The sequence below is a fragment of the Impatiens glandulifera genome, chromosome 4 (assembly GCF_907164915.1).
Source record: "Impatiens glandulifera chromosome 4, dImpGla2.1, whole genome shotgun sequence".
In the NCBI taxonomy this organism is placed as follows: Eukaryota; Viridiplantae; Streptophyta; class Magnoliopsida; order Ericales; family Balsaminaceae; genus Impatiens; species Impatiens glandulifera.
Window position 1 is genome coordinate 10,033,603 of NC_061865.1, and position 25,444 is coordinate 10,059,046.

The following is a 25,444-nucleotide window of genomic DNA, read 5'->3' on the forward strand; positions in this document are numbered from 1 at the left end:
AAATCTTTTGTTTTAGTGTGCAATACATTTTGCATTAGTTGATGTTCATCGCTAAATTGCATTAATGTTTACAATATCGATAATATGTATTATTGTGATACCTATTGCTGATCAAATGACATATTTAGTAAATATTTTTCAATTCTCACGTAAAAATCCTCTATTTTATAGTGCAATACATGTTGCTTTAGTTAATGTTAATCATCAAATTACAGTAATGTTTGTAATTGTGTAAATCTCAAATGTTGCAAAATTTAATGGATCTCTATTTAACGTTAAAACTAATTCAACTAGTAACAATTTTAGCTTTAACAAAATATTTATTATTTTGAACTACCATATACTTGTGTATTTATTTTTTTCAATTCATCTATAAGTTATATTTATCCCTCTTTCTTTTATTAATATTTTTTTTTAAAGGATCTTCATTTTTATCAATAACATCAAGTTTTTCAATATATTTCTTATAATATTAAGGTAAATATATTTCTATACTCTATATATATATCATTTATATATATGGAATATAACTAGATATTGTTCTTATCTTCATGTATGACTCTATCTTCGATCACATTTTTAAGGATCTTCATCTATACATACAACATTAGTAAATATATTTCTATATATTATATATATCATTTAAATATAGTCAAAATATTTATTATATTTGATAACTAGTCTGAATTTGCTTAAACCAAATCATAATCACACTCTATCAAAAATACTATATTCATAACAAAGCTATGACCAAGTGAATAATCACCAAACAAGTCTATTGTTATTCTGTAGACGATAGTAACTTATTCTTCTCCTTGTCAATTCTTTTTCTTATCAATTCCTAAGACAGTTTACCTAGTAAAAGAAGGGATCCATATATATATATATATATATATATATATATATATATATATATATATATATATATATATATATATATATATATATATATATATATAGATGCATCAGCATGTCCCTGCAGAATAAGTTATCAATTAAATCATTTATCTCTTGAAGAAAATGAATTTAGGCTAATTAATTAGGTACATTTTTCTTATCTGAAATTCTACCAAAAGTGATGAACAAGTACATCAACTATCAACCTACGACTTTTGCGAGGAATTAGTGAAAATAGATTCACCCTTCAAAAAAATAAGGTACATCAGCAATTTTACATGCCCACACTAGTTGGCGTGGACACTATATACTTGTGTCTTTGCAGTCTACCTGGTAAGAATGACTCTGTAAAAATGATAAACCAATACAAATTGAAGGTTCATGAGCTGCAATTGATGAATCTGATATTGAAGAGACACAATCCAGAGCTTCAGTACATAAATGTTAGTACATGAGTTTTACAAGAAACAACAATAACGACAACATATATTTAGGCATGATTAGCTTCATCTTAGCTACATTTGAACAAGAACATATTTTTAGGCATGATTAGCTTCATCTTAGCTACATTTGAACAAGGCATTTTAAGACTAATAAGATGCAGGTCCTTATACTAAACATAAAAACAGTTGCTAAAATTTGAGAAATAGTTGGATAAAAATTATTTTTCCATAGATGCTTACACCATAATGTTAAATTACTCTTGGAACCCAATTAGAACTATCAAATTGAGGATGAAAACGCAATAATAACAACTATAGTGGAATGCATAACAATAGCGTAAAAGTGGAAAAAATGAAATAACGACACAAAAATCTTACTCAAGTTCGGACCAATAATGTAACAACTCTGACTCCTAAATTTATTAGACCAAGTGCTGGATGTTTTTAAAACGTTACATACATAAACGGAAAAACAGAAACATTCGCGGAAGAGTTATATATATATATAAGTGGCTTTACAAAATTCGGTCTTTTAAAAGCAGACCCAGTCCTTTACATCAAAAACAATTAAAAGATGGTTCATTATTACAAAAACGGTGGTCTTTTAAGTGCCAGACCCTAAAAAGTGATTGAACTTCATTTGTCTCTCCTCCCACACACACCTCCCCTGCACCCTGTCCACTCTCTAAGTCTCCCTACATTATGTCAACATAAAGCTATGGCTATGTATCTACACCACACAAGCATAGTGAGTCTAAAGACCCAACAAACAATTTAAAAGAGTATATAAAAGACATGTAAAAGCTGTTTTGTATTGATGTGCCGATTTATAAAAACAATTTATCAAAGTGTTGGAACAGAAACATCTTGAGCACATAATGACCCTTTACATTTCAGGGTTGATCCTGAAAGTTAGAATCCGGTTTGAGCACATAGTTGGAAAGGCACTCTTCGGAGTCTATCTCTAAAGTCCACAACCTGGTTAGACACTTGTCTGTGTGGGTAGGATCTTCTGGAGCTCGTCCCAGAAGTCTAGTCCCAATAGAACCTCAGCACATATTTTTGGAATCAGACTACCAGAGCTCAACCTGGCTAGCCTTTTTCCCAGATCCGTCCAGTCCATATATCATTGTTCACAAAACGTATCATACCTTTGAAATACATATCTTACCTTTGAAAACAGATCATACCATTAAAAATAGATCATACTTTGCAAAAACAGATTATATAAACAAGTGTGGGTTTCTAAAGATGAGTTGAGAAAAGAGCTTACCTTAGATGATCTTGCTTTTATGTTATGATCTTGCTTCTAAAGTGTGTTATGATTTTGCTCCTAAAGTGTGCCTTCAGTTTTCTTAGTAGAGATGAGGAGGAAAAGGATAAAGTAAATGAAGGGGTGCAATATATATAGTACTTAATAAGGCTAATCACCAGCTGGTCATAAGCATGGGATGGCTAAGTAAATGATGAAGGGGGCTGGTCATCAGTTTGTCATAGGCATGGGTTTAAGAAAAAGGGTTGGTCACCTGCTTGTCATCAGCTGGGTTAAATGATAAAATAATAAAAAGGATTGGTCACCTGCTTATCATCACCTGAGTTAAATGATAGAATAATAAAAAAGGGTTGGGTCACCTGCTTGTCATAGGCATGGGTTAACAAAAGAGGGTTGGTCACCTTCTTGTCATAGATATGTGTTAACAAAAAGGGTTGGTCACATGCTTGTCATCAGATGGGTTTAAATAATAGTTTAATAAAATGGTTGGTCACCTGCTTGTCATCAGTTGGTTGAATAAGTATGGGTTGGAAGCATGAGGTGACATAAGTATGGGTTAGAAACGTGAGGTGGCATAAGCATGAGGTGACATAAGTATGAGTTGGAAGCATGATATGGCATAAGAATGAGGTTGCATAAGTATGTGTTGGAAAATATAATCAATCGGACCCCCACGGTTGGACTCCCTTTGTCGGACTCCCTCGGTTAAACTCCCTCGGTCGGACCCTTCGGTCGTGACATAGATTTTCCCTCGGCCCCGACACAAATTTGTCTTGGGTCCTTGGTTTTTGGCCAGGACCGAAGTTACTCGGTCTAAAATGAAATTTTGGGTGTGACAAATAATGTTATATGTTTTACTTTCAGATAATTGATTCAATAATTGAGATTACAAATTCTAACTCTCTTTGTTTGTTCTAGGTTTTAGTTTCACTCACTCTTCTCGTTTATAATATATACACTACAAGAAAATAGTGGATTTGCGACGGAACTTTTAACGAATATATAATTTGTGACGTTTTTCCCTCTAAATAATTATTTTGCAAATATGTGTGTCGCTAATACTTCGACGAATGGATATTTAGTCGAAAAGTTTTTGCGACGCTTTTTTACAATACATAATTTTTCAACATTTTTTCCATTCCATTTTGTTTAGTCGGTAAATATTGACGACAATATTTACGACATTATTTATGACGAAAATTTTCTACAAAATAATTAATTTTTATTATTTTTAGCACATATTTAAATTTAAAATATTTTATTTTTTTACCAAAAAAATTATATTATTCACAAATAAATTAAAATAAATTTAAATATAAAATAAAATAACATAACATAATTAATCATTCATTATCACAAAATAATATTATCAATAATTCATTAACACTAAATACATTCAAATTAAACTGTAAATCCAAAATCATTAAAATCCAAAGTCATTAAAACTAAAACATATTTATAATAAGTATGATATTTTTAAAATTATTAATTATAATACTACCATAATTCATAAACACATTAATTCTTTTGACACAAAATATATCAACGCGACTCATCAAAACTTTGATCCTTCAAGCACATATCAACGACGAAAGAACTACACTCGAAGTTATAATATGTCCCTGTTGTCTCACCTTACCTGCAAAACAAAACAAAATTTTGTAATGAGCATCACTTCATTTATTCATCAATTAAATAAGCATATTTCAAAATGAGGCACCTCCATTTCGAGCATAGTGTCACGGCCCATTTGTGGGAGGGCCCAATCAAGAGGAGTAGAGGTCCATTAAGAGGTCAATCAAAGTCATGGCCCAATCCAAGAAAGGAGAAGAATGGAGGAATAACCAAACAAGACTTAACTAAAACCACACTCAATCTTAATGTCTTGTCCACACTCCATCTATTACCAAAACCACACTCAATCTATCTCCTTGCCCACACTCAACCTACCCATTATTAATGCATTTAATGATTTACTTGTAATTTACACAATCTCCTTTAAATACATGTAGTCACACCTTGTAAAGAGTTGATGTTGAATATAATCTTATTCTCAAGCTTTGTTTCTCTCTCTTTAAGTATTCTTGCATTGAATTTTCTTGTTTCAAAAAGGCTTACTAAGTTAGAATCTCTTCGATCTAACTTAGTGTCACACGAATCTAATTTTAGCCCGTGACAAGTGGTATTAGAGCAAGGTTGTGCTTCCGCATTCAAGTTGCAAGAGATGGATTCGAGTGCCAATGTCACGAAGGTTCCGATCGTAGAACAAGTGGACAAAGTATCTAGGAAGGGCAAGTCCGTCGAGAGAAGTGTTGCCATAGAAGCTCGGGTGACTCGGCTTAAGGAAGGCATGAGAGAGCACCAAGAAACTCTCGAAGTGTTTAGCACGGTGGCCGATAGAGTGAAGGTACTTGATGAGAAAGGTGAAAAACTTGAGAATGAAATCATAGAAATCATCAACAATTCGAAGCATAGCATTCGAGACGAAGTGCTTGGGATGGTTCGAGTGAATGTTGATGATATCCGGAATGAGGTACTTGAAGCAATCCAGGGAGAAGTCCAAGGCACGATCGATGCCTTCCGAAGGGAAATGATGGGAAGGATCGAAGGCTTGGAGGGGCGGATTGGGTGGAATGGAGGAGGGGAACTTCGAGGTGCGGCACCTCATCGAATTGATGTTCCCAAACCAACTTCATTCAAGGGCTCAAGGAGCGCAAAGGAAGTGGATGACTTCCTATGGAATATGGAGAGGTGTTTTAAGGCATCCAACATACTTGACGATCGCATTAAGTTGCAAATGACACCATATTTCTTGATAGATATGGCGTTGTTGTGGTGGAGGAGACGTGAAGCCGACATCGAACGAGGTACGTTACAAATGGAAATATGGGTGGATTTCAAGACCGAGTTCAAACGTCAATTCTTCCCCGAAAACGCTGATTTCAAAGCTCGAAAGCATTTAAGCCAACTTACACACTCCCAATCCTTAAAGGAGTATGTGAGAGAGTTCTAAGAGTTGATGCTAAAGCTACCTAGTCTCACCGAACAAGAGGACTTGTTCACCTTTGTTAACGGCCTAAAGATATGGGCGCAATTAGAACTACAAAGGGCGAAAGTACAGAACGTCTCGGAGGCAATTGCGATTGCTGAAAGACTTATTGAGCTTAAAACGTTTATGGATAGACCAAAGTTCAATAAGAACAACAAGGAGAAAGGTGAGGGAGACCTCCAACCCAAGAAGTGGCAACCAAACAACAATCCTGGAAGGCAAGCCGACGAAACGGGTAAGCTTAGAACTTGTCATATTTGTGGTGCCACCAACCACCTCAAGTTCATGTGTCCTTTCAAAGGGAAGAAAGTTGCGGCAGTCCAAGGAGCTCAACTGGGATCTTTAAGGTTTCTCAATGCTGTTAAGGCTAGCATTGTTGAGCCAATTAAAGGAACGAAGAGGGGTTCAATGTTTGTTGAGGCGGTGATCGAAGGAAAGCGTGTGAAAGCCTTTGTCGACACTAGGGCAACCCACAGCTTCATGCGTGAAGGAGTGGCTAAGGCGCTTGGTCTCCACATCAACCAATCAAGGGGGACCATCAAGTCCGTGAACACGAAAGCCAAGCCGATGGCCGGTGAAGCTAAGGAAGTGAAAATCCAAATCGGAGACTAGAGCGGAAAGGTTTCATTTTCAGTAATCCCCCTTGACGATTACGACGTAGCACTAGGACTACGATGGTTCGATCAGGTACGTGCATGTATAATTCCCTATTCTGATTCGTTGGTCATCTTGGACAATGAGAAAACTAGTGTCATACCGGTGAGAAGGGAAGTAGACGGAATGGGAATGTTATCGGCTATACAATTTAGCCGAGGCCTCCAGCGATAGAAGATGAAGACGATTGCAAGGTGGGTGTAGAATTGCCCAAAGAAGTCCAAGAAGTGTTGGAGGAGTTCAAAGATACAATACCTAACGAACTCCCAAGGAAATTACCGCCAAAAAGGGACGTGGACCATAAAATCGAGTTAGTGACAGACGCATTGCCACCATCTCGCACGCCCTATAGAATGGCACCTCCCGAGCTAAAGGAGTTGTATAAGAAATTGAAAGAGTTGCTTGATGCGGGAATGAGCTAGCCATCCAAATCGCCCTACGATGCTCCGGTGCTATTCCAAAAGAAGCACGATGGGTCATTGAGAATGTGTGTAGATTATCGGGCATTGAACAAGTTGACCGTTCGAAACAAGTATCTGATCCCGATTGTTGGTGAGTTATTCGATCAACTTGGAGGAGCCAAGTGGTTCTCAAAGATCGACTTACAGTCCGGATATTGGCAAGTGAGGATTGCAAAAGGGGATGAGACGAAGACCACCATGGTTACGAGGTATGGATCTTATGAATTTCTTGTCATGCCTTTTGGTCTTACAAATGCACCAGCCACATTCTGCACCCTTTTGAACAAGGTCTTCCACCCTTACTTAGATAAGTTTGTGGTAGTTTACCTTGACGATATTATCGTATACTCGTCCACCTTGCATGAGCATGTGGAGCATTTGAGATTGGTTCTCCAGGCCTTGCGAGAGAATGAGTTATACGCCAAATGGGAGAAGTGCTCGTTTGCCCAAGATCAAGTGATGTTTCTTGGCCATCGAGTGAAGTCAGGGTGTATTATGATGGATGAGGTCAAGGTCAAAGCCATTCAAAAATGGGAAGCACCTAAAACCGTACCTCAACTTCGTTCATTCCTTGGTTTAGTGAATTACTACTGCAAGTTCATCATGGGGTACTCAAAAATAGTTGATCCCTTGACCGACCTTTTGAAGAAAGATTGATCATGGAGGTGGGATGAAAAGTGTGTGGAAGCCTTCGAGGGACTCAAGGACAAAGTCACTAAACAACCGGTGTTAGCACTACCGGATCATACCAAAGAGTACGAGGTGCAGACCGATGCATCTGACTTTGCCATTGGAGGTGTGTGGATGCAAGAGGGGCACTCTATTGCTTATGAAAGCCGAAAGTTAAACGATACTGAGCGGCGATACACGGTCCATGAGAAAGAGATGACGGTAGTTGTGCATTGCTTACGTACATGGAGGCACTATTTGCTTGGAAGCAGATTCATGGTACGGACCGACAACGTATCCATTAGCTACTTCCAAACGCAAAAGAAGTTAACTCCTAAGCAAGCTAGGTGGCAGGAATTTCTAGTCGAGTTCGATTACACATTTGAGTACAAGCCGGGAGTTACCAATCGTGTAGCCAACATTTTAAGACGCAAGGCAGAGTTGGCCGCCATTAGTCAACTGGAGACCAACATATGGGAATGCATATGAGAGGGCCTAGAGAAGGACCCCAATGCGCTGAGACTCATGGAGTTTGCTCAAAGCGGCAAGACTCGAAGATTTTGGGTCGACGATGGATTACTCCTAACTAAAGGAAACCGTGTGTTCGTACCCAAGTGGGGAAGTTTGTGTCACGACGTCTTGAAGGAGAGTCATGATTCAAAATGGGTGGGTCACCCAGGAATGCACCGCACCATGACACTGATAGAGGAATCATATTACTGGCCCAAAATGCGGGATGATGTGGAAGCTTATGTACGGACTTGTCTTATTTGCCAACAAGACAAGATCGAACAACATCAACTAGGCGGTTTGCTCCAACCATTACTAGTGTTGGAACATCTATTCTAAAGCATCTCAATGGATTACATCACAACACTACCCAAGTTCGGTGGGTCGGGTCAATCATAATGGTGGTTGATCGTTTTTCCAAGTTTGGAACTTTTATTTCGGCACCATCCGACGTCACGGTTGTCGATACAGCCAAGTTGTTCTTGAAACACATCGTGAAGCATTGGGGAGTACCAAAGACGATCGTCAACGATATAGATCCTCGCTTTAATGGGAAATTTTGGTCGGAGTTGTTCAAGTTAATGGGCACCCATTTAGCATTCTCAACCAGCTTCCATCCACAAACCGATGGACAGATAGAAAGGGTCAATGCCTTGCTAGAATTATATCTGAGACATTACGTGAGCGTCAACCAAAAGGACTAGAGCAGACTTCTGGATGCGGCACAATTCTCATATAATTTGCAAAAAAGCAAATCAACTGGGCGTAGTCCGTTCGAACTAGCGACAGGGAGGCAACCAGTGACTCCGCAAAGTTTAGCGACCGGTTATGCAGGTCAAAGCCCGTCCGCCTATACATTTGCCAAATCCTTAGGAGAGGAGGCATATCTTACTCGAGTGTCCTTAGATAAGGCCGCCAAGAAGATGAAGAAGTGAGCGGACCTAAAAAGGCGTGCAGTCTAATTCGAGGTGGGGGACAAAGTAATGGTGAAGTTACTTTCACAACAATTTAAGTTTCTACGATCTGTGCATAAGGGGCTTGTACGTAAATACGAAGGACCATTTACAATCGAGGAGCGCGTGGGAAAGGTCGCATATAGATTGGAGTTGCCGTCCAAACTAAAGATCCATCTGGTATTCCACGTAAGTAAACTTAAACTATTTCACGAGGATACGGAGAATGTAGAGAGGGGACAATCCAATCAAGCGGCAACGGCCGTCACGATATCCTTCGACAAGGATATCACGGAAATTATATCTCATAGAGTGATTAGAAGAAGGAGTGTTCCCCCTTACGTCGAATACTTTGTACGATGGAAGGACCTTCCCGATGTTGAGAATAGCTGGGAAAAAGAAGACCATTTGTGGAAATTCAAGTAGAAGATCGAAGAATACTGGTCCAAGGTCGAGCCGAAGGCGGCCACGACTTAGGTGGGAGAGTATGTCACAGTCCATTTGTGGGAGGGCCCAATCAAGAGGAGTAGAGGTCCATCAAGAGGTCCATCAAAGTCATGGCTCAATCCAAGAAGGGAGAAAAATGGAAGAACAACCAAGCAAGACTTAACCAAAACCACACTCAATCTTAATTTCTTGTCCACACTCTCTCTATTACCAAAACCATACTCAATCTATCTCCTTGCCCACACTCAACCTACCCATCATTAATGCATTTAATGCTTACTTGTAATTTACACAATCTTCTTTAAATACATGTAGTCACACCTTGTAAAGAGTTGATGTTGAATATAATCTTATTCTCAAGCTTTGTTTCTCTCTCTTAGTATTCTTGCATTGAGTTTTCTTGTTTCAAAAAGGCTTACTAAGTTAGAATCTCTTTGATCTAACTTAGTGCCACACGGATCTAATTTTAGCCCGTGACAATAGCCATCAGACAAGATTATGTATTAATTTTCAAAACTCAAAGCTTGATATTAAGTTGTTCTACATAGTGGGAAGACAAACTTGAGTCCTTGAGAAGTAAAAGAACATGGTCCACTAATCTGCACAACCACCATCATCAACATGAAGCAAGAAGAACAAGACGGAATAGAGTTTGTCTAACTATAATTGAACAAGAAAATGCAATGATAAAGTCTACCTTAAAGAGTCTTCATTCGAGGAGAAAGAATAACTAGTTTCAATGAGAAACGAGATGTTACCATCTTCTCTAAGAGCTGATCAGCATCATGCAAATAAATTCCAAATTGATCAACAACTATCTAAAAGTTTTTGTTGTTGCTAGTAAAAACAATTCATAAAAAGAAATTTCAAAAAAAATACTTAACCAAATTAGAAAAAGAAATCATTGGAAACTGGAAAAAAAAACATTTTAGCATCACATACCAGTAAGACAACTTAGACCGATAACTACAACTTGTGATGATATAGATTGCAACACGTCCAACAAGCTATAAAGCAATTTTTGTTTACCCTAAAGAGATAACAAATATTAACATAATATAAGAGTATTGGTATCACACTATTATACATGTGTAAACAAGTCAAACTCATCCAGTAGAAAAATGATTGTTCTAATCTGCATTTCCTATTGCCGTAAACATGTGAATAAGAATAAGAAAACAAAGAGAAAAACAAGACACTTAATTTCATAAGGAATTTTGAACATCACCATACAAACAGTACAAGAATTTACCTTAATATGGTTATCATGAACTACGAGTTTTCATCAAATGATGCTTGCAAAAATAATAAATCAGTGTCAAAACAATAATTATCTATTTCAAACGGTGACGGCTCATCTTCATGGATGGAGTTGAGATCGAATTTTATTGCATCTATTTCAAAGTTCATTAGAATATAATAAGCCCTCTTTGCTTTCTTTATCTTATAAGCCAGTCTTCGAAGACCCCAATCATTGAACCTCCATAACCTTCCTTGTTTTTCTTTCAAGAAATCTGATCACAAATTTAATCAATTTCTTTAAACTGAATAAGTAGAGAGGCATAATGGGATAGAAGATTCACCTCTAACTTTGGAGTTCACTGTTGGTGCAAAAAATATTATAACTAGGAAAATAGGATTTTATTGATAGAATTCTTAAGTAGCTACAGCTCACTTAAGTTTTATATATGAAAAACTAATGAGAGACTCTCAATTTAAAGGAAAAGATGGAACAATCTAGAACTCAAAATAAATACAATTTATGACACTAAATAATGCATCTCTTGAGCTTCATCTTCCTTCACGCTTTATCTTCAACAATTGAGCTTCACCATCACATTAAATGTTTTCCAAGATTATTAATTATTTATTATTTTTAACACCCCCTCTTAATTAGTAATCTTGAGTTTTTCTTCTTGAATTTGTCGAACTTGTCAATCGTGACGGCTTTGGTCATGATATCTGCTGGCTGATCCTCCGTCTTGATAAACTTCATGGAAATTACTTCTTGAGTAACCAAATCTCGAATAAAATGATGTCGTAGTTCAATATGTTTGGACCGAGCATGAAAAACAGGATTCTTTGTCATTGCAATAGCTGACATATTGTCACAATGAATAATTGTCGGCTCACATTGCTCAAACTTCATGTCCTTTAAAATTCTTTGAAGCCAAACAGCTTCACAAGGTGCATCAGTACATGCTATATACTCTGATTCGGCTGATGACAATGCCACAGATTTCTGCTTTCTTGAGCTCCATGATATTACATTTGATCCAAAACAAAAGATATAACCGGAGGTACTTTTTCGATCATCAATCGAGCCTGCCCAATCACTATCTGTATAACCAACCAGCTTACATTCACTTTCCTTTTTGAATTCAATGCCTTGAGTTTTTGTGCCTTTAAGATATCTGAGGATTCTTTTTGCGACTGCAAAATGAATTTGACTTGGCTCATTCAAAAATCTAGAAAGAAAGCTTACCGAATGTGTGATATTCGGTCTTGTGTTGAGATAGATTAAGGAACCAATCAACTTTCTATAACTAGTTGAGTCAGCTTTCACACCATTGTCGTTAACTTGAAATTTTTCATTCAACGCCATAGGAGTGGAGAGGGGCTTGCATTTACTCATACTGAATTTCTTGAGCAGATCTTCAATATATTTTTCTTGAGATAGAAAAATTCTTCCTGGACTTTGCTTAACTTGTATGCCAAGAAAATATTTCATGAGTCCCAAGTCTGTCATCTCAAATTCTTTCATCATTTGATTCTTGAAGTCTGCCACCATAGCTTTGTTTGTTCCAAAATATATGAGATCATCTACATATAAACATACAATCAAGAAATCTTTGTCAACAATCTTCACATAGAGAGATGATTCAATTGTACTTCGATTAAATCATTTCTTGATGAAATAGCTATTGATTTTGCTGTTCCACGCTCGGGGTGCCTGCTTTAACCCATACAATGCCTTTTTTAGTCGATAAACTTTCTTCTCTTTTTCTTTGATCTCAAAACCTTCGGGCTGCTCAACATACACCTCTTCTTGAATTTCTCCATTTAGAAAAGCTGATTTTACATCAAGTTGAAATATATTTACCTCCAACTGAGCTGCAATGGCTACACAAGTACGGATTGTCTCCATTCTTGCAACAGGAGCATAAGTTTCTGAGAAGTCAACTCTTGGTTGTTGAGAATAACCCTTTGCGACAAGTCGAGCTTTATGTTTTTGAATCAAACCATCCTCACTGTACTTTACTTTGTAGACCCATTTTAAACCAATAGTTTTCTTTCCATCTGGCAAGTCCACGAGTTCCCATGTTGAATTTTTCTCAATTGTAGATAACTCGTCCTTCATTGCTTTTTGCCAATATTCTTTTTGAGAAGCTTCTTAGAATGACTGTGGCTCACAAGAAAATAATCCAAACTCAATTTCATCATAAATGTCTTGAACCATTCGGGTCTTTCTTGGAGGACTATCTGAATCAGGTTCTGAGTCTTGTGCAGAAGGTTGAGATGAGCTAGCTTGGGATGTACTAGCTTGGGATGTACTAGCTTGGGATGTACTAGCTTCGGATGCAATTGGATCAGTAAATGGTTGTGATCCCAAGTCTTCAACTTCTTTCCCTTTCCAATTCCAAGTAGCTTTTTCATCGAAAACAACATCTCGAGATACAGTAATTTTGTTGGTCAATGGATTCATCAATCGATAACCCTTGGATTCATCACTGTAGCCAATGAACACAAGTTTTTGGCCTTTCTCTTCAAACTTCTCCCGACTTTGAGATGGGATTAGAGCATAAGCAATACTCCCAAATATTTTAAAATGATCAATGACGGGTTTTTTATCATACCAAGCTTCAAATGGAGTCTTATTTCTGACCGCTTTGGTTGGTGATCGATTGAGAATATATATAGCTGTGTGAACAGCTTCGGCCCAATATAGATTTGGAATTCCCTTTCCTTTCAGCATGCTTCTCGCCATCTCTACAATCGTACGGTTTTTTCGTTCAGCTACGCCGTTTTGTTGTGGAGATCTACTAACGGTTAATTGTCTTTTGATACCATTTTCTTTGCAATATTCCGTAAAGGAATTTGAGAGATATTCTCCTCCACTATCAGTTCTCAAGCACTTCATTATATGACCACTTTCATTTTCAACTAGAGACTTGAATCGTAAGAAAATAGAAAATGCTTCGGACTTTTGATTAAGGAAATAAATCCACATCATTCTTGTATAGTCATCAACAAAGAGAATGAAATACCTCTTATCTCCAGGAGTAGGAGTTTGCATCGGGCCACATATATCAGAATGGACAAGTTCAAGTGGTGCTTTTGCTCGCCATGTAGTTTTGGGAAATGGGAGCTTGTGCATCTTTCCATAAATACAACTTTCACATATATCATTCATCACTTGAATAGAAGGAAGTCCAACCACCATATTTTTCTCTTTTAGCAGCTGAAGTCCCCGTTGATTTAGATGACCATATCGAAGATGCCAAAGCTTAGACAAATCTTCATTTTCCACTTTTAATGCACAATCATTTTTCAATGGAAACGTGAGAGAAAAAGTCTTATCTTTCATTTCGATAGTTGCCACAACCACATTCTTCTTTTTGTCAAATATTTTGCATCTTCCATCATCAAAATATATCGAGAAGTCCTTCTTAATAAGTTGTCCAATACTAAGAAGATTATATGAAATATTAGGGACATAAAGAACATCCGTGATAAGATTTTTATTACCTCCCAAAGTTGGAACAACAATGGTTCCTTTTCCTTTCGCATCTTGATAAGAACCATCTCCAAGAATAACGGTTGAAGTAATGTCTGAGTTGAGATCCACAAACATATCTTTATTGCTGGTCATATGGTTGCTAGCACCGCTATCAAGATACCATCAACTTTTTGACTTCTCTTCACCATTTAGAGAAACAAACATAACGTCATAATCTTCTTTCACAAATTTTGCATCATCTTCTTTCTTCTCCTGATTTTGAAATCAACAATCCCTTTGAGAATGATTAGGGATTTTGCATCTTTTGCATTTGAAATAACAATCTTTTGACTCATGATTTGTTTTCTTGCAAATAATACAGGAATAAGAATCACCAGATTGTTGTGGTGCTTTGCCTTTCCAACCGAATGTCTTTTCATTTTTCTTACCAAATTTGTTGTGATGGCTTCTTGAAAACGCTTCTGGTACTTGCTTGGATTTGAAGGCTTGATCAGTTGATGGAGTACAAGAGCGATTAATTCTTTGCTCATGTGCTAGAAGAGATCCAGTCAACTCATATATTGTCATCTTGGACAAATCTTTTGATTCTTCAATCGCAGCAGCAACATGATCGAATTTTTGAGGAAGGCTTCGAAGAACCTTTTCAACAACTTTTTTGTCTTTGATTTCATCTTCGCTGCTTTTTATTTGATTGACAATAGTAGAAACACGAGAAGAAAAATCTTGTACCTTTTCTCGATCCTCCATCTTTAGATTGTCAAAATCTTTCCATAGGGTTTGGAGTTTTAATGCGATCGTTTTCTCCGTACCTTGAAATTCCTGTTTAAATATCACCCAAGCATCTTGAGCCTTTTTTACTCCAAAAATACGAGGGAATATGGTTTTCCCAACTCCTTGTTGAATATAGCGCAAAGCTAATGCATCTCGTTTTTTGAGATCCTTTTCAAATTTCGCATATCCTTCGTCGTCTTCATCGGGCACATCGAGTTCTTCTTCATCTATCATATCCCAAAGACCTAGGGATATGAAAAATGTTTCCATTTGGCTGCTCCAGAATTCATAGAATTCGCCTTCAAAGATAGGAACTTGACTTGGAGAGTATGAGAATAGAGTAGATGTCATTTCAAGATTGAAACGTAACCTTGCTCTGATACCAAATTTGTTGGTGCGGAAAATATTATAACTAGGAAAATAGGATTTTATTGATAGAATTCTTAAGTAGCTACAGCTCACTTAATTTTTATATATGAAAAACTAATGAGAGACTCTCAATTTAAAGGAAAAGATGGAACAATCTAGAACTCAAAATAAATACAATTTATGACACTAAATAATGCATCTCTTGAGCTTCATCTTCCTTCACGCTTCATCTTCAACAATTGAGCTTCACCATCACATTAAATGTTTTCCAAGATTATTAATTATTTATTATTTTTAACATTTACATTCTCCACCTCTTCATTGTGATCTTCATGAATCAAGTATACAAATTCATAGTGTCTCACTACATATCAATAGATTAAACAATTTGAATTCAAATATTACTGTAATTAACAATTGAGAAGAAGACATTGCTTACTCCTCTTCAGTCCAAGATCACTTTCCAGCTCAAGATTCAGTTGTTAAAGAGTTCTCCTACAAATCATGATTAATCAATCCATTTTAATAAAAGTATGCAAAAGGTAATAAGATTATTGATTAAAGCATATTCAAAAGACATTGGTCTGACTTTCATCATCAGTTGTGAATTTAGGGAGAATTATTCATCTTCCTGAACTTCTATAATGTTAAACCAAACATAACTTCATCTCAAAAGGTAGAATCCAAACATATTATCAACAAGTTAAAGCAAATATTAATAGATGAAATCACTAGCACTGAAATTCACACAAGTTTGGCTCATAATCATTAGGTTTTGATGGTAACTCACCTCCTTGAGCAAAACAACTTCGAGAAAGAAATCGACAGCTTCATCTGGTTTGGAGACGAAGCTACGAAAATCGAATTTCTTCTTCCCCTTATCAATCGCCATCGCAATTGAGGATTTCCTAAGGCTTGTAGAGATTTTCGTAGTAGAAAATGAAGAGAACGAGGCCAACTTTGACAGAAACAAGCAACAGGTCTGTTGATTTAAGAAGAAATCTGAAACGGGTACCTCAAATACATCGTCTCCATCCACTGTGTGAGAGAAGAAATCACAAGGTAAAACAAGGCGCAAATGAAAGTTAAGAAACATTAGAATATTATTCAGGTTCTACATATTTCTCGACAGTGTATATTATACACAAATGTTTCGACGCTCCGTAATATCCGTATTTATCTATGAATTTTGTTACCGTTTATATTATCTACGGATTTTTCAAGGCCTATATTATTTACAGATTTTTTGACAGGCCGTATTATCTATAGATATTATCTACGGATTTTTTTTACGCCCTGCCCAATATTATTCACGTGTTTTGCAACGCAATATTAAATATATTTCTTTATTTTATTTATAAATTAATTTTCTATATTAAATATTATCCGATATTAAATATATTATTTTACTTTATATTATTTACAAATTAATTTTTATATTTACCTATTAAATTAATTAGAGTTAACCATATATATAAAAAAATAATTTCATTTCATTTGCTTTAATATTTAAGTAAAATTTTATCTTATTTATATATATAAATAATCTAATTACAAGTATATGAAATTTCCAAAAATCAAACCCTAGAAAGAGAGAAAAAAACTCTTGAGAATTTTAAGGAAGCGCGATCGGCAAGCGGCACATCACGACACGATCGGCACGGCGGCACGATAGGCACATACGACACAATCGTCATAGGTGATACGATATTGTCTTGAGTCAGAAGTCATCAAATCGGCACCGAAATCACAATTTATCAAAGGAAGCGCGATCGGCATGGGTGGTACGATCGGCACAGGCGGCACAATCCGATCAGCATGGACGACACGATATTGTCTTGCGTCATAAGATTCCTGCAATTACTCTGTTCTTTTTTCCGTTTCTTCCATCATGGGGAAGGGAAAGAACAAAAGTAATAAATCTAAGGAAGTTAGAGATTTTGTGCTGGAAGGAATCAAGGAAGCAGTCGTCAAAGATATTGAAAGAATTGCTAAAGAAGTTATCAAAGAACAGCTAGATACCAACACAAGTAAGTAATCTGCTCCAACTGCTACTGGGAAAATTTCTGTTGAAAATGATGCAGAACAACAGGGGGATAATGAAGGAATTTGAAAAATACGCTATAATGAAAGAGCTAATCTGTTTGGTCTCAAGATTCAGATTACAAAACTCTTTATGCATGCCAAAAGGGGAGAAATTGTCCATCAATAAAGAGAAAGCACAACATATTACAATTCAACTCAACATCCACTATCTTCAAGACTGGAATCTGCTGAAAAAAGAAGAATATGAAGAAATTGTTCAATTGTCAGTTGCTACAATGAAGGAGCTGATGAAGGCTCCCAAATCTAAGTCATATACTATCAGGAGCAACTCGACATGGAAAATTAACGAAGTCTGGAAAAACAACAATGCAAAAAAGTCAGAAGATCATGCATATAAAGGGAAAATGTACTTGGGCAATACATAGACAAAAGTGGAGATATTGAATTCTCAATTTGAATTTAAATTGCCTACTAAAGTAAATGAAAACTATATAAATGAATGGAAAAATGTACTTGTGGGAAATTATATAGGGAAAAACATAGTATCCTTCCCAATTACTAAAGATGCACTATTGAAGTAATAGGAAGGAAAAGGGCTGGAGAAAATTTCAGCAAATGTCCATGATTTATATTTCCTTAAATTCAAGAAGGAATCTAATATGGAGGAAATTCTAGAAAAATGAGCATAGATATATAGGATCCAACTATATGAAATTGAAAAAATAGTCTGAAGACTTGAACCTATTGAGTAAGCCAAAAGAAACTGCACAAATATGGTTCAAGCTCTAGAATATACATGTACATATGTATAATTCTGAAGTACATAGTCATTTTGCAGGTTTATTGGATAGACCATTATACATGGATCCAATTACTGAAGGAGTATAACACCTATCATTTGCTAGAATTAGCATTAAAGTGCATTCTAGAAGCACACTGTCGAAAGTATGACTGTAGTAGACAAAAAAAAGAAAAACCTACTGTCATGGAACTCACTTATGAGTGGAGGCCAGACAGATGCTCTTTTTACAATACATTCCAAAATGCAATCCCAAAATGTGATTTGGGTAAGGAAGAAGATCATAAAATTCATAAAGGCCAGAAAGTAAAGATGCAGGAAAATGAAACAAATGTGTCTATTTTCAAAGAGCAAATGTGGTTAAAAAATAGGAAACATGAGATAAAGAAAATTTTGTACAAGAAGAAAACAGTACGAAGAAGGAGCTGAAATCTCAGCCTAATCATGTTAAAGAGATAGTTGAGGATTCTCAATTAAATCAAGTTTAAGTGGTTGCTGATGAAAATAGAGAGGAAGATACTCAGGTTAATCATGAGAAAGAAGAGAATTCCAAGATTGATACAAAGGAGTCCAAAGTTGCTGAGGATTCCAAAGATAAAGTTGAAAGAAATAAAAACAATGATCTCAAAAATCAAGTTGAGAACAACAAGGTGAAGAGTCCAGAAATTCTAAAATAATGATTATTTCTATCAAATCAGAACGAGTTCATATAAAGAAAGAAATCAAAATGAAAATATGCAGTATTCATCAACCTCTTCAGTTCATCCCCATTTCATTGCAAGAGGAAGAGGGGAAGGGGAAGAGGAAGGACAAAGGAAAGAGGAAGACAACATGTTGAAACATCAGGTTAGTATGTAAATAAAAATCTTGATTGAGATAATTAGGATTTGATACAGTTTATAATCTTTGTTTGTAATCTCTATTTCTTGTATGTTTGATCGCTACTAATCAGGTTCTTTAGGGTCGTTTGATTGTCATCATTTAATCATGGCTAAAATTTATCTAGCTTTGATTCTTGACCCTCCCACTTTTGGGATTTTAATGAAATAGTTTTAACCGTTTTCCAAAAAAAATAATCTAATTAGTTATATATTTAATTTATAATTATGTTATATATTATCCACGGATTATATTGATGATAATATTAAATCTTTTACTAATTTGTTTATAAATTAATTTTATATACATAATTTATTAAATTAATTAGCCTATATAAAAAATTAGTTAAAAATAATTATTTTTTATTTATTTTATTATTTAAGTGAGATTAAATTTTATATAGAGAGAGAATTTTCTAAAAAATTTACTACGGTTATAAAAGTTATGGTTATAAAAGTTATGACGATGGAAAAGTGGAACATAACGTCGAAAATTTGTGATGTATTTTCCATACTAGAAATTTTACGATTTTTTCGATTAACTATATAAATTCGACGCTATATATTTTTCGTCGAAAATTTCATACAAAATATAGTATGAATTAATTTACGGATTTTGCCACGAAAATTTACCTTTTAGTTTAGCGGCAAATTCAGGGACGAACCTAGGATTCGGTGGTGGGGTGGGCTTAAAAAAAATTAGGGTGGGCTAAAATAAAAAAAAACTTTTTTAGATAAAATAGGTAAATAAAGGTAAGTTTTACCATTTTTTAATAATTAAATAAATAAAATAATGAATTCTATTAATTTTTTTTAAAAAAAAAATTATGGAGTAATGTCACATTTTAACGGTAAAAAAATATATTTTATTATTATATTTTATAATGGGTGGGCTTTAGCCCACCCGAGCCCCTACATAGATCCGTCTCTGGCGGTGATAATTGACCATAGGTAAATATCTTTATTCATTGCAACGAAGTTTTCTTCATTTATTTATATTTGCGATAGTTTAGATTAATCATGGATTAAACCGTCGCAAAATCTGTCGCATATTTCCGACGATATTTATACGTCAGTAATTAATCGCTGTTAATTGAGCTTTTTTTTAGTGATATATATATATATATATATATATATATATATATATAATTTATAATTAGGGTAAAGATCATGTGATATATTTGACATCTTCACTGTGATATATAATTTTGTGACGATTTAGTAGATATTTTCATAATAATACGATTTAATTAACATTTTCATCAATACGTGATTTCATGCATTTTTTAATCCAACAAATAATCGCATATATCTTCCTTCCCCTTTTTACACCTAACATTGAGACACACCAATTTAAATCTCAAAATCATATGCCTAATTTCGAAGTCTATAACATGCATTTTGGTACTGAGCCTCAAATCATATATATATATATATATAAAAAAGTTGTAAGGATAGTATAAATTATATAATTTTTTGTATTTGGTTGAGAATATAAATTATGTATAAATTATATAAGTTTTATTACTTGTGTTTGGTTTGTGTTTGGTTGAGGGGTATAAGAAGTATAAAAGACATTTTATTCTTATATGTTTAAATAAATTATTATTTTAATATTTATTTTAGATGTAATTTATATTATTAATTATATTAAAATTAATAAAAAATAAATAATAATTTAACTTATATAATTATATAATATATATTAATTAAAATTGATGTATTATTATAAATATTTATATTAAAATAATATTTTAATTGTTTGCATAAAATAAAATATTAAAATTAATAATTTTAATAAAATCATGTTTTAAACTAGAATGACATGATTATAAATTAATTTCTGAAATAAATTATATATATGAGTTGTATTAATTAATAATAATAATAATAATAATATCACTTATTTATATAATTAATTATAAATATTGTTTATTAATAATGAAGTACAATTTTATTTTATAAATTAATTTTATATATGACCATTATTTTATAATTAATATTTATTAGTTTTTTAAAATAATTATTATATTTAATTGTATATAAAACTATCACAATTACAAATTTATTCTTAAAATAATATAGTTTTTGCTTGATAATATATATATATATATATATATATATATATATATATATAAAATTAAATAAAAATAAGTATTTAAATTATTATTATTTTATTTAAATTAAATTAAAAAATTAAACACACTTAATATAAATAAATATTTAGTTATAATTTATTATATTTTAAAATATAATATAGATATTAAAATTTTAATACTTTAATAAAATTGGAATATTAAATTTTATAAAAGTTATATATTCTTGTAACAAATATAAGTAGGTATAATATTATACTCTTTTGAAGGTATGTGTTAGAATTGGTGTCGACTATAAAGAGGGGGCCTGAATATAGTTGATAAATTAATACTTTCAATTCGATTTTAATCCTGTTAGAGATTAAGAATCTGTTTCTATTCTTCACAAATCTTCGCAAGCTCTTGAACGACTTCAAATGCGGAAATGCTTGCTTGATTTGAAGTGGTAGATAAATGATTGAACGATGCGGAAAATAAATTACACACGGAGTTTTATGAATGTTCGGAGATAAAACTCTTACGTCACCCCTTCTTCTGTTTCCAGAAGGATATTTACTAAAAGACTTTGATTTGTATAGACACTACATAAACCCAGTCAGACACACATGACTTAACAATTGTCTGTTTCTAAACTTCTAGCTAACACTCTATTGAATAGACAGGCCTTGTTCAACTTACAATACTGAAATTTCACACAGAAAGAACAGTAGATGAATTACATAATGTTCTTGGAGCGAGAGTAAACACAGCGCTTAGTAATTCTTAATTCATGCAAAGTATTCGTAAGAGAGACAGAGATTGCAACTTTGTGAGGTTGAGAGAGTTAGTTTGAGAGGTTCGTCGTTGTCCTTGGATCACCTTTTATATAATGAAGTGTATCAACGGTCGAATCTTCTTTTGGACACGTGTTAGTTATCCATTGGATGCACGCCAAGAGTACGAGATCGTACATCAGAGTATATGTGTTTGATTGTGGCGTGTCAGATCGTACTACAGAATATTCAGAAGAATGTGGTGTACGGGACAGGGTTGGAGGAATATTTATATACGTGGAATACAAGTAGTTATAGTGTGTTAAGCTGACGGCTGATGATGAAACTACTAATTGTCAAGTTAATGAGCTGAGTAGATAATTAGATGCTTCTTCAGACGGCAACTGAAGCAATGCATAATACGCTTCTTCAAACGGTTGCTGAAGCAAGATGTCTGCTCGCGCACTTCTTCAGACTACCTGTCTATAAAAGTTCAGACTTCTTCTGTTCGCGCACTTCTTCAGACTACCCGTCTGTAGAAGTTCATACTTTGTCTGCTCGCACTTCTTCAGACTACCCGTCTGTAGAAGTTCAGACTTCGTCTGCTCGCGCACTTCTTCAGAATAGCCGTTTGTAGAAGCTCAGACTTCGTCTGCTCGCGCACTTCTTCAGACTACCCGTCTGTAGAAGCTCAGTCGCGTTTGCTTCAGACTGCATCTGAAGACATACGTCTTTTGAACTGTATCTACGCAACGACAATTTACACAACTTAGTTTTGTTCTAACCACATCATTAAAACTATGTTAACTATGTCGTATTAATTTAAACTTATTCACTTAAACTTATTAAAACATTTTTTCTTAATTAATTATTTCTTTTTTTAATTAATTTTTTTTTCTTTATTAACTTAATTTAATAGTACTTATTATACTTAAATAATAAGTAGATATGAATATAAATCAACCAAACAATATTACAATTTCCTGTAATTATACTTATATTTTATCTACAATATTGTATAATACCAAACATAGCCTAAAACGTAGTCTAATGTAGGAAATTAGCATGAACTATTGCATTCAACTGTAGTTTGAGACGGAATCGAACATGTCTGTTTTACATTACCATGGTAATATCATCCATCTATATTTCTCTCTACTATGTAGTCTCTCATACATATTCTCAATCATTCCATTTTTATGATCACGTTCATTCATTAGTTCCCTTAATGTAATTAGTCTTAGGCTATGTTTGGATTTGGATTTGGATTTGCATTTGCATGTGGACGTGGACGTGGACGTGGACGTGGACGTGGACGTGGACGTGGACGTGGACGTGGACGTGGACGTGGACGTGGACGTGGACGTGGACGTGGACGTGGACGTGGACGTGGACGTGGACGTGGACGTGGACGTGGACGTGGACGTGGACGTGGACGTGGACGTGGACGTGGACGTGGACGTGGACGTGGACGTGGACGTGGACGTGGACGTGGACGTGGACGTGGATGTGGATGTGGATGTGGATGTGCATAAAAATTGGTATTGAATTACAATTCAATTCCTATGCGAAAATTATAAATTTTAATTCAATCATAATTCTTATATTTGAACAAAATAATATAAAGTTAATAATTTTAATATATATTATTTATTTTATTAAAATATTAGTTTGACACAATCAATTTGGTTGGTTTATGTGTCAAATATTCTTTTAAGTTTCAATTTAAAAAAAAAACGGTTCAATATGTTAACTTGATGGATTCAAAAAAATATTGTTTCAACATTTTAACTTCCAAAATTCAAAAACAAAATATTTGTTCAACGTGTTAACTCTTTAAATTTAAAAAAAAAATTAGTTCGATATTTTAATACCCTAAATTCAAAAAATAATTATCGTGTTTTAAATGATAAAATAATAAATTATTTTGTTTGAAAAAATATAAAAAAAAATTGAATTACATTTTCGAATTAAAAAAAATAAAATTAAGAAGTATAAAATTACACTAGATTGAATTACAATGCAATTTTAATTTCAATTATATGGTTTATCAAAATTAGAATTAGACTCAATTTCAATTCCAATACCAAATACAAGTTACCAAACACTTGTTTTTTTTAACATTACCAATGGATAAAAAGAAGTGATCATAATGTTATTGTAACAAAGATTAGATTACCTAAAAAGCTATCAACATTAATGGGTTTAGTGTGGTTTCAAAAATACTATATCCATAATATTGAAAAGTTTCAACCTTTATTGTCAATAATTTCATTTCATATTTGCCATATTATTTGATGTTTTCTATATGTTTGTTGTTTTTTACTATAATATTAAATTTCTTTTAAAAAATTAAGCAAAACAACACTATATTAACTTGTTACACACATTAGAGCTTCACATCGTTTAGACTTTAGTATGACAACAATGCAAACTAACATTTTATAGAGTTCATGCTAGATTTTTTTGTTAAAGGATAAAACTTTTTCATTAACCTATTTTGTTTGAAATGTCGCAAATGGACTGTAAAAATACACTTAAAAATAGTTTTGATCAAGTTATGACATAATTTATCGTAAATTCTATTAACTACAACTCAAAAAATATTCAAAACTCAACTAGATAATCAAAACATCAAAATGGCTAACAAATAAGCACTACAAACGACATAAAACTTTGACAATCAACCAATAAAGATGGTCAATCTAGTTCATGTTGAAATTCTACCATTTAAAAACCTTATAAACATAGAGTTGTAATTATACAATGTAGGGTAAGTGAAAATAATTTCATGTATTTGTTGGGTTGATTTTATGTTAGTCTTTTTTTGTGACAATATTATTATAGTTAAGAGTCAATGTAAGTTATTTATAGTGATAATAATAATAATATTAATATGGTAACTCAAATAATAATAATTATATTTGGTCATTTATATATTTGGTTTCAATCATTTCCATCTATAATTAGAAAACCATTTATTTATTTTCACATTTAAAAAAGTATATACATATTTGAAAGTTTATTTCTTAAGTTTGCTAAAAAAGAAATTATAAAATATATATTTATTTATTATATAAATATAATTTTAATTTAATTCACAAATAAAATATATAGGATAATGATAAATTATTTTGGTACTTTGCGTAATTTTAAAGTGTATATCATGAATCTATGAATTAATTAATTAATTAGTAAGATTGTATACTTAATTAATAAGTTTTAGAAAGTAAAATCATGTTATTTTGTACGGGTAAAAATATAAACAAAAAATTATTTATTTACAAATATTTTAGATAAAATCAATATTATTCAAATCTTAATAATTTTAAATTAATTTTAAATTATAAAAATTAAATTCAATCTAAAATTTAATGTTTGCATATATTTTTAAATATATCAAATATCTAAAATAAAATAAAAATTATGAGTTTGAAAATACTTACAAAAATATATAAATTTCTTCTTAGTAAGAATCAATCAATTACACCATTTATCTTGTAAATTACGATTTATCGATCCGAAAATTTTATTTAAAATTGTGTCATACATTTTATTCTTATATAAAATAATGTTAGATATGCTTTACATTATTACTGATCTCTTATCCATTACCGCGACTGTTTCTTACAATCA

General features: G+C 33.5%; 3 protein-coding genes across 3 annotated transcripts; 1 reads left to right on the forward strand and 2 right to left on the reverse strand.

The window, feature by feature from the left end:
- Nucleotides 1-14,361: 14,361 nt before the first annotated feature.
- Nucleotides 14,362-15,219, reverse strand: LOC124934686. The gene has a single exon (XM_047475204.1). The coding sequence runs from the start codon at nucleotides 15,217-15,219 to the stop codon at nucleotides 14,362-14,364; it is 858 nt and encodes a 285-aa protein (XP_047331160.1).
- An 80-nt stretch (nucleotides 15,220-15,299) lies between these two features.
- Nucleotides 15,300-16,376, reverse strand: LOC124937049. Its single transcript, XM_047477561.1, has 2 exons — nucleotides 16,028-16,376; nucleotides 15,300-15,732 (listed from the first exon to the last, which is right to left on the reverse strand). The coding sequence occupies exons 1-2, from the start codon at nucleotides 16,331-16,333 to the stop codon at nucleotides 15,706-15,708; spliced, it is 333 nt and encodes a 110-aa protein (XP_047333517.1). The 5' UTR covers nucleotides 16,334-16,376; the 3' UTR covers nucleotides 15,300-15,705.
- Nucleotides 16,377-23,055: 6,679 nt separating this feature from the next.
- LOC124934687 (keratin-associated protein 6-2-like) lies at nucleotides 23,056-23,343 on the forward strand. Its single transcript, XM_047475205.1, has one exon. It carries the CDS (start codon nucleotides 23,056-23,058, stop codon nucleotides 23,341-23,343), a length of 288 nt encoding a protein of 95 aa, XP_047331161.1.
- The last annotated feature ends 2,101 nt before the right edge of the window (nucleotides 23,344-25,444 follow it).